This window comes from Cyprinus carpio, chromosome B5, assembly GCF_018340385.1.
Source record: "Cyprinus carpio isolate SPL01 chromosome B5, ASM1834038v1, whole genome shotgun sequence".
Lineage (NCBI taxonomy): Eukaryota > Metazoa > Chordata > Actinopteri > Cypriniformes > Cyprinidae > Cyprinus > Cyprinus carpio.
The window spans coordinates 11,448,979-11,463,745 of NC_056601.1; the positions used below are offsets into that span (position 1 = coordinate 11,448,979).

At 37.8% G+C, this 14,767-nt stretch overlaps 1 protein-coding gene across 4 annotated transcripts in view; it reads left to right on the plus strand.

Moving 5' to 3' along the window:
* Window positions 1–1,649: 1,649 nt before the first annotated feature.
* The window catches only part of LOC109045625 (ectodysplasin-A-like), a 34,983-nt gene continuing 21,865 nt past the window's right edge, over window positions 1,650–14,767 (plus strand). For 2 of the 4 annotated variants that reach the window (XM_042724292.1, XM_042724294.1), the window contains exon 1: window positions 1,650–2,309. In XM_042724292.1, coding sequence (XP_042580226.1) covers window positions 1,992–2,309 — 318 coding nt within the window. In that variant the 5' untranslated portion in view covers window positions 1,650–1,991. The remainder of the gene's footprint in view (window positions 2,310–14,767) is intronic. The other 2 variants (XM_042724291.1, XM_042724293.1) reach the window with 1 other exon arrangement.

Genomic DNA, 14,767 nt, shown 5'->3' on the forward strand with positions numbered 1-14,767 from the left:
TGGTTTGTTTGTGTGTGTGTGTGTGTGTGTGTGTGTGTGTGAGAGAGAGAGAGAGAGAGAGATTACTGTTTTCTTAAACTCTTAGCACTCTGATTCCTGCCTCTCTGGGCTCATGGGCTGGATTCTCTGTTAAGTTAATTTGTATAATTTAATTTCAACTGCCCAAGGGTTCTCAGACCCCTACCTATATATTCGACGCAGCTTTGCTTTTTTGGTTTAGTACATTTGTGTGCGCCTTCGAGTGTTTTTGGCAAATGTTTTTGTTGCGCGTTCGCGTGGGCTTGTTTGTTTATGCGTGTGCGTAAATGCGTTTGCGTGCGTGTTCAAGACTTTCTGGGTGGGTTTAGCTAATGTAATGATGCTTTTATTACATCATTTAGTAATGTCTGCGTTTAGAGAGCCTCCATGAATTGTCAGAGGACATCGCCTTATTAGTGTGAGACAGCTAGACCGTGTGCATGTGTGTGTGGAGCTGAATCGATTCAGCAGCAGTGTAGCTGTGAATATTTAAGTGATTTAAGATTAAAGAGTCTGGAGCTGAATAAAAGCGTCACAGATTTAATATAAAGCCATATTAAAGAGGCTCAGCTTTATGAGGTCACAGAAGATCTGCAGTACACAGAGCACAGCTGTGAGTGGAGCGAGAACAGAGGAAGAGAAGGAGAGAGGGATCAGATAGCATCCACCAAAACTTCTTGGGCTAGATTTCTTTTTCTAAATTAAACACTGAGCTGTATTATATACTTTACCTAGTATGCAGTAATGCTGACTTAGGTTATGATAGCCTACTGCTAGTAAAAAAATAACGAAAGCTAGAAACAAGTTGTCCATCCTGCCTTTAATTCTCCTTTTTCAATCAGTTTATATCAATTTCCCTCCTTTCATTATTTTATTTTTTTTTTTTTTTTTTTTGACAGGTCTGCAAAAACTGCCAGAGAAAGAAAGTTAGTGTTTTCCATAGAAACCTCGCGTTCTCGCCTCACACAACATGCAGCAGAAGAGTTTTGTTATAGTAATAAATAATTGTGTATTTTTGAGTTGTGCTTTGTGCGTGAGCTGGTGTGTGCTTTGACTTTGGTGTGTGTAAGCTGGAGAGCACGTAGGCCTATGTGAATAATTTTGTTGTTTGAAAAACGCGTGTGTTCATGTGTGTTTTTGTGCATGTGTGTCATTTGATGTTTATATTTGATTGGCAGTGCTGTCCCGCTTTTAACACTCAGTCTGCTCTGATTCTCAACACATGCCACAATTACACTACCAGTCCTCTGTTCTAACACTTTAAAGATGTGGAACTTCACACTTGGACGCTCACACATGCAAACACTGAGTAAGCCTAATGTACAAACATGTGGCTAGGGAAAGTTTGACAAAAAAAGTTTTGGGTTTTTTTAGGTACAGGGTTTCCTTGGCTTGTGGGTCTCTTATGGATCCCCAGACAGGAATTTCAAGATATTTTTATATTAACAAATGATTTTTTTAAAGAATTAGCCTATATAATGTAGCCTAATGACACCAGTTAGTTCAAATGTAAGTATGCAGTAGGTGTGTGAAGTTTGAAAAAACCCTTATGTGGAGACACAACAAAATTAAGTAGGAAACTCTCTTGACTTCACCAGCTAACTTTTTTCTTTTTCTTTTTTTTTTTTTTTACAGGCGGTTCCTTTCAGGGGTTACGAAATGGGAAATATTGTGTAATCGGCAGTGAACCTCTGACGCTATTGTTAGCGCTACAGTGATTTATATTTGTTTGCTTCTTGATGAATGTCATAGTGGCTGCGCGCTTTTCCGCGGGAGGATTTTCAATGAGGTGACGTCACGCCGGCAGCCAATCAGCTGCTAGGGGTCGGTCTCTGGAGCTGGCCGTAGTAGGTTATCAGCCTGAATCCTCGCAGTCCGAGGTCAGGAAGCCAGATGAGCCCGCAGAGAAGCGCTTGCTCACCGCGACCAGCCCAAGCCAAAGAGAGGACGAGGAAGTTCGGTATGCAGAAGCAATGCTGACTGACCTGCACGCAGCCATGGTACCGAAGCGCGAGCCGGCGAAGTCGGAGGAGCGCAAGCGCACGCAGGCGGCGTGTGAGTGCCAAAGCCAATGCAACAACTGCAAAATCTTCCTGAGTTTATTCATTCTCTCGCTCTCTCTGCACCTCGTCACGCTCTTCTGCTACCTGGACCTGCGCTCGGAGCTCAAACGAGAAATATCCCAGAAGAACAAAGATGAGGTGTCATCAATGGGGTCGGTGCCGCACTATGAAACCACAGCACCAGTGCTCCGGTTACCGGACACCGACCACCCAACAATAGACGACCAGGTAAACTGAGTTATCTGTTGTTCTATACAAAGAGCAGAAACCTCTTGCTCACTTGGCTTCAGCATCTGTTATTGAGAAGATAATTTCTTATTGTCATGTCTCCCATACGATTGATTGTGTGTGTGTGTGTGTGCGTGTGTGTGTTTAGCAGGGGCGGATTTAGTGAATTGGGGGCCCCAGGCAAATACAGGAATGGGGCCCTATACATTTGCACACATTTACCTAGATCAACCCTCGAGGTCCTTTTTTTGTCGTGATGCTTGCTGCTGCACAATGGTGCCACATTGTTGTGTCCAATGTTTCTACATTTTTTATGTACATGTTCTAATGGGATTCTTTAATTTAAATTTATTTATTTAGCAGATACTTTTATTATTTCATGTTGTAGACCACGAAATAGAAATTGATTTACGGTTTTTTTTTAGTTTTAACATAAAACAAAATAAATTATAAAATGATAAACCTCACAACTGAAACTTTATATTTCTGGGATGAGTCAGAAGTATAAATTATTATATTATTTAAAACAGATTTATGTGGGGTGAATATTCGCATTGGTCTGAACAAAAACTGCAGACTGGATTATTGAAAATGCACATTCATTCTCTGCCAGTAGGAGGTGCTTTTGGAGACAGAAATATAGTGGTTTCCCTGGTAACAGCTCTAAACAAAACAGCTCAACTCATAAATGGTACTTTATCAGGTAAAATGAAAATGTGAGTTACCAGCGTAAGCTTTTCATCAATCAAATGAAAATTGAGTACCAGCCGTGGCCTACATTTTATTTTAGTCATTTTAACTTGCTGTCAATTAATTAAAATATATAATCACGATTAAATGGCATGATTGTCATGAGTTAATCGCACATTTTTATCTGTTCTAAATGTACCTTAAATGAATATTTTCCCCATGGTTTCACAGACAAGGCTTAAGCTAGTCCCAGACTAAAATGCATGTTTGAGCTGTCTCAGCTGAAAATATCTTGCTCATGACATATGTTAAAACGTATTGTTCTGTGTCAAGATGCACACCTGTAACACTTTCTTTTAAGGCATTTTTGTAAAATTTGCTTAAATATCTTAAATCCTGGCTTAAGCTAAGCCCTGTTTGTGAAACGGGCCTTCAAGTTTTTAATCTAATCAACATGGGCATGGACAAATAATGATCCTTTATGCAATAAATGTTTATTAGTGAAACCATAGTTAACAGAGCATGAAGAGTAGGCATGTTTCATAGGTCATAGATGTTTTTCAAGGAACTCTTTTCATGTCTATTAGACACATGAAAAAAAAAAAAACAGAAATACTAGCTTCCTATTACTTCTCTTTCTTTGCACTGAGCACTTTACACAAACCTGTTTGCATTTTCGCACGACAGGGCAGCTCACTTCTGAACATGCAAAATGTAAATTTATTATTTATTATTACATTTGTTTGCCTCTCTGTGCCACATACTGTATTTTGATGCAGCAAAATTCTCAAAACTGTTTTCATTGATACATTTGACTGTTTGTTGTCAGACAACCAGATGAATATGAAATAGTGACTGAAACGCGACCCATTAAGACTAACCAGCTCTCCCTTCCGAGAAGTTAATCTGCACAAAAAATCCTGTTTTTTAATCGTGCCGTCGTCTGATAAAAATCAAATAGGCTACAGAATAGCTTGAAGACAATAGCTGTGCTGTGATTTCAGCTATACTTATATGTAAAATTAGAGAAGCAACATGTCAGTGTTTTAACTGAAAGCGCAGCTCCTTTCAGCCGCGCGCTGAACGCAGAGAGAGAAGTGTGCGCGCGCGCTGGGAAAGAGGGACCTCGCGCTCGTGCGGCAGTCAGCTTTAGATGCATACAATTTTATTTTGCGACAAGCTGGATACACAAGAAGCACGTTCAACTCGGACGCGCAGACGATTGTCGTGCATAAACACCGTAAACAGCAACCGTTCGCGTGTCCGCGCTTAATGCGCACCTCCTATATGAAAAGCATTAGGGGGCCCTTGGCTTTTGGGGGCCCAAGGCAGTCGCCTACCTTTGCCTAATGGGTAAGTCCGCCCCTGGTGTTTAGTTGGAGAACTATTGTTAGAGTCCACTTCCTTTAGATCACTGCTTCTCATTCCTTGACCTGAAGTACTCAAGTACTGCTCATTTTGGAGGTGTCCCTTATTTGAAACACCCAGCTCAGGTCTTGTAACGTACTAGAGCTGATGGTATAAATCAGGTGTAAACATCCAAAAAGTCTTTAGGACCAGGCTAGAGAAACAAGTAATAATTGTGTGAGACAGAATGATCAAAGAGTGAGCGATGCAAAATGATACAACACACAAAAAAAATCACTCCACTAAAATAAAACTTTAAAGCAGCAATTCAACTTTTATTTTTTCTGAGTGGTGCAGCCTGCTGCGATTATGTCATATCACTTTTTTACATTACTTATGAAGAAAATCAGGCTGAAACTTTGAAAATTCATATAATTAAGTAGAAATTACAGAAATTGTTTGTTAAATTACACTATTGTTATTGTAATCAGTAGTTGTATACACCTGTTACTAATATTATATTAATATTTATATAATTATTATTAATATGCACATTTAGGTATATATATTATATTTATATTTATATTATATTATATATTATGTACTGTAATTTATAGTAGGATTTAATTCTCTTTTCCACATATAGATCCCAATTTTGCTAAAGGGCACATGAATTGCCCTTTGCAGGGGTTTGATCCTGCAACCATTAAAGTGCCCCTATTATGGGTTATGAAAGGTTCATAATTTGGGTTTGGGAGTCCCCAACAACAGGTTGACATGCATGCAAGGGCAAAAAACATGTTCATTGTCTTATAATATGCATTTATTTTTTCCTTTTTTGCTCAATGACTCCAAAACAGTTCGCTCAACGATTAATTTTTCCAAACTCCTCTTTTGCGTGACACTAAACTGCGGTGATTGGGACTGAGGACCCAGTCTATTGTGATTTGTCTACTGCGTGCAGCGCATGTCAATAACGGAATGCCCATCACCATTACTTGGTAAACACCCAGCCATGGTTTATGCATTAGCCCAATGCAGAAACATATTGATAAAGCATTGCAGTTTGTACACCAACATATTGCTCTATTCTTTGTCAGAACTCCAAGTAATAACAACGACAAACATTCACTATTCACTGACACATTTCTAGACAATTGCGAGAGAACATATATTGGTGTTAGCTGGTTAGACGGAGACCTACAAGCTGCGCGACGCAAACACAACACACACAACTAAATACCAATGTTGCATGCTACAGTGCAGAGTATGACAGCAACAGTTTTTAAAAGAATTACTCTACTTTCAGAATAAAAATTTCCTGAGAATTTACTATGGGTCTAGTAAATGAACCCATGTCATCAAAGATGTTCATGTCTCTCTTTCTTCATTCGCAAAGAATTTAAGGTTTTTGAGGAAAACATTCCAGTATTTTTCTCCATATAGTGGACTTCAGTGGTGCTCAGTGGATTGAAGGCTAAAAATGCAGTTTCAATGCAGCTTCAAAGGGCTCTACATGATCCCAGCCGAGGAAAAAGGGTCTTAGCTTGCAAAATGATGGGTCATTTTCTTAAAAAAATGTATATTTATACACTTTTTAACCACAAATGCTCATCTTGTCTAGCTCTGCGAGGCCCTTGCATACTCTGTCTGTGTACAACGGTTCAAGACAGGGTATCTCTAAAAACTCCCAACACTTTTCTCCTCCAACTTCAAAATCATCCTACATCTTTGTTTTACCTTTATTTTATTTATTTATTAATTTTTTTGTAAAGGGTATTTGACCCTCCTTGCATGTTCACTTTGTAAACACTGGGTTGGTGCTTCTGCAGTGATGTAGGATGATTTTGAAGTTGGAGGAGAGTTTTTCGACATACCCTAACGGATTTACCCTCACAGTGCAGAGCACAGTGTCTTTTACGCTACAGTGTTTGAGGGAGGGGAGGTTCAAGTTTTCCCAGGTCTGCGCGGCAATAAGTTGGCGGGCATAAATATGCTAATGTTTCATGTTGACGTCAACTTGAAACAGCTTAAAGGGGTCCTGTTATGCTCTTTTACAAAGTCTTGATTTTGTTTTGGGGGTGTACTAGAACAGGCTCTCATACTAGGTTATTCAAAAAACACATTATTTTTGACATTTTACATAATTACAACACCTCTCTCCCCAGTCAGGCATTTACGGCTTGAATAGTTCCTGTATCCTGATTTGTTTTAAAAAGGACTCATTTTTATGACTCGGAGTCGACTCTTTCTTTTGAAAGACAGTAACTTTATACATGGTGCTTTTTTAGATTTAAAACTTTCTTTCACTTAGAGCTGTGTTACAGACTGCATGAAAGGTAATTTTCAAAAATCCATAATCGGGGCACTTTAAATTCCCTGTGAGAATCCTTAATCTTTTAACCCCTGGGCATGACAGAAACCTACCTGGTTTGTAGGCTTCAGTCATTGATTTAGGTGAGCATTGTCTCTCACCCCACTCACATTGTGCGTCAAAAGCCCAGGAGTGACGTGCTTCTCGTAACTGTGACTTGTTCACCTGCAGGGTACATTTGTTCTGTTTAAACAACATCTGTCCTTTTTACGAGCTCTCTTCATCAGAAGTGCTTTTTACTGTCAGGCGGCACAGGTCGCTGTTTATTTAGCCTTTGCTGTGGTTTGGCCTGGACTCGTGTTTAATTCCTTTGGCAAAAGGCCAGGCTCATCGCAGCATTTCCTGATGTTCACCCCGCAGGCAGTGTATTAATGCTAGATCCAGAACGCTTGGCTTATGGATGCGTTTTATTAGACATAACTAGAGGTAAATTCTGGAGGTAGAATTACACACACAGACAAATTCCTACAGTGAATGAATGAATCTAACATATGGCTGTGGCCTTTCTGAAGTGAATATGGAGGTGCAAAGACATCTCATCCCTAGTGCACTCAAATGGTACAGTAAACGTTAGTGGAATGGGCTATAGTAGGCTAATTCAGTGGTTTTCAAACTTGTTCCTGGGGACCCACAGCTCTGCACATTTTGCATGTCTCTCTAATCCAGGACTGAAAACCACTGGGCTAATTATTCTGTTTGCTTACTGTGCTATTGCCAAGTATTAGATGTTCATATCATACTGGTCTATCACAGTCATCTTATTTATTTATAATAGCGTATATGCTTGCATTCACAGTTTTCATATTTATAATTCCATAATGTGATTTTTAGGCACTCAGAGTTGCCTCAACCCATGAACAATTTGTTATAAACAGATATCTTAAAATGTAAAAGTATCCACCTGTTTCTCCAGAAGCATCTTCAAGGGCATGTGAAAAATACACTTGCATCTTGAACTTGTGACCCTTGAACTTGTGAACTATTTTTTGGGTATCGATGTTCCCACCAAGCAAAAGTGATATTGCTGCTAGGCGTGATTTTTTGGAATCATCCAAACACACACTTAAGTGTGTGGAGGTGTTGCTGTGTGCATGTGCGTGCATATACAGTATGTGTGTTTGTCAGTATTGCACTGATGCATGTCAAAAGAAGGCGTGTAACCATAACGACTCTGATTGATGGAAGGAGGCGTGAGCGTGGTTAGACTGTCAAAGTAAAAATGACATGCAATAAAGCCACAGAGTGAGAGAAAGTGTGTGTGCAACATGACCACTCTGCTGCATATTGCCTACTATTTTTTAAGAATAGTGTGTGAAACAGTATACAATAACCAACCCATAATGTTCAGAGTAATGCGTTACAGTGTTGTCACATGACAAACACTGAACATTAATTCAGCACAGCTGTCAAGGCTGTTACCTTATAAATATATGTGCTAACCATTATTTTTTACAAAGGCTTGTTAATAAGGATTCATACTAGTAAACAATGATATATTGCCCAATTTAACTCATTTCATAATTAATGAACTTTACATATTGAAGTCAACACTAAGCTGTCTTTAACTGAACAATGATATTATTTTCTTTTTGGCAGGTACACTAAGTGGAAAAAGCAATACATTCTAGTTACACTAGTGCAAATTATTTCTGTTTAAAAAATTCTTTTAACACTAGCAGTATTTTTTTTTCAGCAATAGGCTAAGTGTAAATAGTAGTTTGATGGCCATTTTATTTCCACTTTTAAAATATTCCTTTTGTTTTATTGAAAATAAATGCCTTTCTGATTTGATATGTGATGAAAAAGGAGAAGAACAAGTTTGGCAAAAGGTGGATACGTGTCAGGTCGATCGTGTCAAAAGCAATTGCTTCAGTTCTTACTCACTATGCCACAGATACTATCAATAAACAGGCATCGTTGTAGTGCTGTTTATCACAACCAGGCATTGTTGGGCGGAGTTAATATAAATAGCCTCTGCCAAAAAATTGGGCTATTTGTACTTTTGTTTTTTAGAGCTGTTTTACAGCAGAATAGAATTACTGAAATATTGTTTATATATTATATATTATTTAGGCAATATATTATTTTACTGCAATATTATTATTATTATTATGTAATACCTTTGAAACAGTCTGTACTGCATATACTATTGAGATAAAGGTGAGGTCATTTGACTTGATCGGAAATATGCCATAGAGATTAAAGTACAATTTATGGGCTACTAACAGTATTGTTTTATATACAAAGCAATAATTTGTAGTGTACAGTAACATGTAAATATGTACTTGTGTAAGTGTTACATTTATAGTTACTACTCCCCGCCTCCAGTTCACTCACACATTTAAAGATGAGACGTCACATGTCAAGTTGTCACCTTTATTTATATAGTGCTTTAAACAATACAGATTGTGTCAAAGCAGCTTTACAGTATTACATAGAAACAATAGTGTGTAATTATACAAAAGGACAACAGTAAACACTCAATTTCAGTTAAAGTCAGTTCATCATTGATTCAGTGATGTCATCATCCAGCTCAGTTCAGTTCAAATAGTATCTGTGCAATCTAGTTGACGATATAGCTGGAAATTAAGTGTCCCCAACTTAGCAAGCCAGAGGCGACAGCAGCAAGGAACTAAAACTCCATCGGTGAAAGAAATGGAGAAGAAGCTTAGGGAGACACCAGGCTAAGGGGGGCTCAGTTCTTCTCTGGCCAGACAAAACCAGAATTTTAATTCCTGGCTGCAGCAGAGTCAGATTGTGCAGAGGACTCATCTGATTCCCATGGGCTTGTGCCGAGGGCCATCTAGATCAGGGGTTTTCAAACTGTGGGTATCAGAGAGCTACAAGGTGGGTCGCACAAAGTCACTTGGCTGCAGCTAAATTTGCGTTTCAATGACACACACACACACACAGTTCAGTCTAGAGTTGTGCTATATACCAACATTAATTGTGAATTGCGATATTCTTAGTGCGATTTTTGAACAGTGAAGGTCTCATAGCGATGCCATTATTAAAAGGCTTGATCTGTCCACATTATTAATGAGAAGAAACTCGCTCACTTCAGTGCGCTGTATTATGCATGAAATTGCATAGACCAGAAAATTCAAATGTTATGAAAACTGTTGCAGTTATATGTTCCTTCATTTCTATCGTCTGTTTGAATGTGACGCTGTTTTTGTTCCTTCATATGCATTTGGCTTCCCACTAATAGGGAAACATTCTGTAAAAGCATTTCACATGTACGGAGTGAGTGAGGCACAAACGCGGGTTAATTGTAACACTACAAGATTTAAACATTTCCACACGCTAGCATAACAAAATTGACAAAATTTCCTGTTATTTCCTTGCCATATCATCTCTATATATAGAAAAAATATGCCAAAGTTCAAAAATCTTTTGAAGATATGTTGATCATTTATTTAACCATTTCAAAAGTAAATTTCTGACTGAAGCAAATTTGTTATCTCGGTTTTTAGTGTTTATATAAAATGAGAAACATTTGTTTATTGTTTTTACAATTGTTTCAAAATTATTTTAATCTCCAAACTGTTTTAGATAGTTCTGCTTCGCTTCTTATGTTTTGCTAAAAAAAAAAAAAAGGTTTTTTGTGTTTTGCTCTATTCTCTTCTAAAAAGGAGTGATGATGATTTTTTTTTTGTGATGAATGTTGTGATTTTTTCAACACTCGCAGTGGATTACAGTTCATAGCCGCACCGGAGTGAGTGTGTTTCGAGTTTTTATGGACATGTTTCATAGACTCATTAACGTCTGTAAATGAAGAAATTAAAACTTAAATATTAGTAGTGAAATTTTACAGTTGTACTATAAAATAAAATGGTTATACTTTTTCTTAAATACTTAATTTCTGCCATATTAAACTTTTAATTAAGATTAAGCATACAGTAATGTCAGTTGTTTTTTTTATCTAAAATATTTTGGTGGGTCATGAAATAGATTATGCTTGTCTAGGTGGGTCTTGGAATGGAAAAGTTTGCGGACCCCTGATGTAGATGATGAGGTCTTCGCTGGGGATGTCTCTGGGACACATCTAGTTGTCCTGGACTCCGCTGTTTGTCCTTAAAACGCTTGTGAGTAGGATTCATTTTTTACGCATCTCATCGAACGCCTCCGTTGCTAATTCCAAAACATTTTAGATTTAGTAACGGAGGCTTGAGCTGTTGATAGTAATGCATAATGCGGTTAAGTGACAGAGAGAGAGATAAACTTAGTGTTTTATATTTCAACTCTTTATACAAAATAGTATAAAATGTACTTTCGGCCATTTATTGGTCATAACTTTAATGGCCCTATGTATGTCCATACATCAAAAACTCAGCTGTGAAAATGCTACTGGTGTCTCATTATAGCACATCCAGCTTATGTTTCAGTGAAGGTCATTCCTGTTACAGAAGATCAGACCAGCTTTTCTTTTACAGTGTAGATCAAACCTTTCCTTTGTTAGAGTTTGTGTGTGTGAGAGAGAGAGTATGGGAAAACGAAGGGAATACTTTCCCCAGCAACCTCGTTCTTTCTCTCTCAGGCATTATGGCATGTGGCCAGATCGCAGTGTGAGCTCTCTAATGCACACACACACTATTCCTTATTAAGCTTTGTAGGTATGGGATTCCTCCTCGACAGGATATTACATTAATGGATAGAGTCAGCCACACTCTAATTACTCTCCATTCAACTATTTACTGCTGTAACTAATACACACAAAAGTTTCTCACATGCGCTCAGTGTGTTAGCCTGGGTCCTTTGTCCTTTGAGTTAGCATTGAGGAGTTAGCAGTAAGGAATGTGCTTGTTGATCAGCATCTTAGATCTGATATAGCGTTAGCCATATATCCCAGAGCGCTGCTCTGTCTGACTGATTACAAAAGTGTGTGTGTGTGTGTGTGTGTGTGTGTGTGTGTGCTAATGAGGGATCTAAGAGTGGGTTCACCTCAGCCAAACAGGTGTTAGAGAGCTGTGCTCTGAAGAAACAGAATGTTTGCATGACTTTAATGGCTTTACTTTAAACAGCTGGATGTATTTAAGGAGTCTCAGACAACATCCAACACACAGATGTGTAAGTTTGGGAACCAAAGCTTTAAAATTTCACTTTAGAGCGGCATGATGATTGGATAAATGGATGGATGGATGGATAGATTGATGACTGAATCTTCCTGACTACAGTAGGTCACAGCAATGAAAATAATTCAGATAATTCAGAAAATAAGTCAGATCATGCAGGCAAATTAATATTTTTTACCATCTAGATGAATATAAAGCAATGTAACTTAATTTTTCTGTGGTGTGATAGTAGCTCAACCCTTTTCATAGCAGTATAATTTTTTTTAGTATAGATTGAAAAATCTAAATTATTTTAGTTAATAAGTTCATTTGGATGATTAAATTTTAATAAACCAGATAAAAATCAGATTCATTGAAGCACGGCCCTCATTTAGATGCCCACACAGCATTACACATCGTATTTTGTAGTTATACACTGTCTAAATTAATTATACAAAATATAGTTAAAGACTAGTTTTTATTTATTGTATATAAATCTGTGGTGAAAAAAAATCAATTTGATATGTATATATATATTTACCACAGATTTATATACAATAAATAAAATACAACACCATAACTTATTTGTGTGTGTGTATGTATTAATCTTTTCAAATGCGTTTATTGATATCACCCTAAATGAGCTTCTCAGTTGAGTGTTTTTGGGCAGATCCTAAATGACCCATGACCTCTGACCCTTCACACAAGCCCTGCCACCTCTAAAACAACTAGAAACAGCTCAACGGCCTCTTCTTTCAATAAATAAAGCTTTTGAATTTTTTTTTTTCTTTGTGATTAATGTGAGCTTATATTGGTTGTGACTGGAGTCTAAACACTGCCCCATTTTTAGTATGGCTGTCCCCAAGTAACCCAGTGTGTGTGTGTATTTGTGTTTGTTTGTGTGTGCATGTCAGTCTGTCTGTAAAAGCCTGTGTGTGTGTGTGTGTGTGTGTGTGTGTGTGTGTGTGTGTGTGTGTGTGTGTGTGTGTGTGTGTGTGTGTGTGTGTGTGTGTGTGTGTGTGTGTTTGACGTTGTATGTATAATAACCCCTATTATTCTGGTCCTGCTTGGCATTTGTGAGGAATGCTCTGTCTTTCTGTTGTGGTGTGTGTATGCATCTGTATCTGTTAATATTGTATTTTGTCTCTGTTGTGGTGATTTAAACTTTTCGCAGCAGTTTGTGCTTCCTGGTGGTTTCCGTCCTTGTTGATGTCTGTGTGGGTGTGTGTGTTTCTTTACACGGGAATGTAATTCCCTCTGTTTCTAAATGAGTTTGGTTCACCCTGGGGTTCACCGACTGAGAGAGTTCCAGACAAACATCATTGTCTGTGACCAGGCAATGATCTGTCATTAAGCATGGAGGTTGAAAGGTCATGCGTGAGTGTGTGTATATTTTGACAAGGCCTCCTGTTATCATTCCGTTGAAAGGACTCCTCTGAATAAAAGCAGTTTAGATGTTGTATGTTAAATTAATTTTAGCACAGCTGTGTGCGTGTATTTGATCATTTGTTGCCTTTGACGAAACCATTTGGTGAGGTAGTCCATGTGGTGAGGCAGGGAAAAAAGAAGGGAAGATGAGTGAAAGCTTGACTAAACAGGACAATCTATCTCGGTGTCTGTGATATGTGAACCTCCCTGTGGTTTGAGATGAGAGCAGAGGCTTGTGTTGTTTTTGGAGTCATTACCAGCATATTCTTGATGGTCCTTTGAGAATCGTATGAAACGTTGTTCTCAATAATGTAATCCATATGTGATAACATGCTCATAATCTAAACCTGCTCTAATCTGTATGTGTGGACGTGCACATCTGTATAGGGTGTGTTTGCAAAGAGACTGATACAGATGAGGCTGGAATAAGAGCGATGAAGGTGCCATTCACAATCATAGATAGATTCTTTTATTTCTATGCTCTTGCACACTCCTAATTTCTTGCTCAGAGTTTTGTTCTCTTCTTTACAGTTTTTGAATCCGAGACTATGAAGTCATAATTCCGTTCAGAATCAAACAGAACCTGAGAGCAGATGCACCAGAGCTCCTGTTCTCTGTCTAATAATACAATGGTAAATACTATAATATGTTTAACAATATAATGTCTGCATTTCAAAAATACACATATCATTAAAACAAACAGTTAATTCTACAAATCTCTTGAACACTGGGGAACTGTTAGATCTTCTAAAGTGTGCATTGTATCCTGTATAAAAATGTGTGTACTCTGTGCCCGAAGGTTAGTCCGTGTGAAATTGTGTATTATTCAAGCCTTGTGTATTGATGTGAACGGTCTTTAAATGCACCCATGAACAAACAACTTAAAACTATTCTTGGCTATATCCAGCTTACTGCTATGCTATAGTTATGTTGTTCATTCTGTACTACTGAATGTAAAATGAGTGTTGCTTGGTCTTTATTTGAGGATCTTTGATCCCCAGTGCATACAGACTGAAAAGAATATTGAGTGCACTGTTGGTTACTGCCATAATGGAATTACAGAATCAAGAAGTTGCTGTATACATTGTTTATTTTAAAGATTTTTTTTTTTTACAAAATTATTTTTTAATTAAAAAAAAACTGATTTAAATTTGATTTTCAAGTGATTTATATCCAAATATTTTAGTAACTAACTATTTAGTAACTATTAGTAGTGATAATAGTAGTAGTGCTCTCAACCTGCTCTCTAAAACATTGGCATCTGCAAACAAAAAAAAAAGAATATATGTGTGTGTGTGTGTGTGTGTGTGTGTGTGTGTGTGTGTGTGTGTGTGTGTGTGTGTGTGTGTGTGTGTGTGTGTGTGTGTGTGTGTGTGTGTGTGTGTGTGTCAACCAATACACTTTACTTAAGGCCTCAGTCAACTATCCATTCATACTGTATATTTGGACCACCTTCTGAGATGGTAATTTTGACAGGAAATTAAATGGTTGACCTCTTGCTATAAAAACACTGTGTACTTTGCAAGGGGCCTCACTTACATGTTCATGAATCTGTTCTGTTGAAC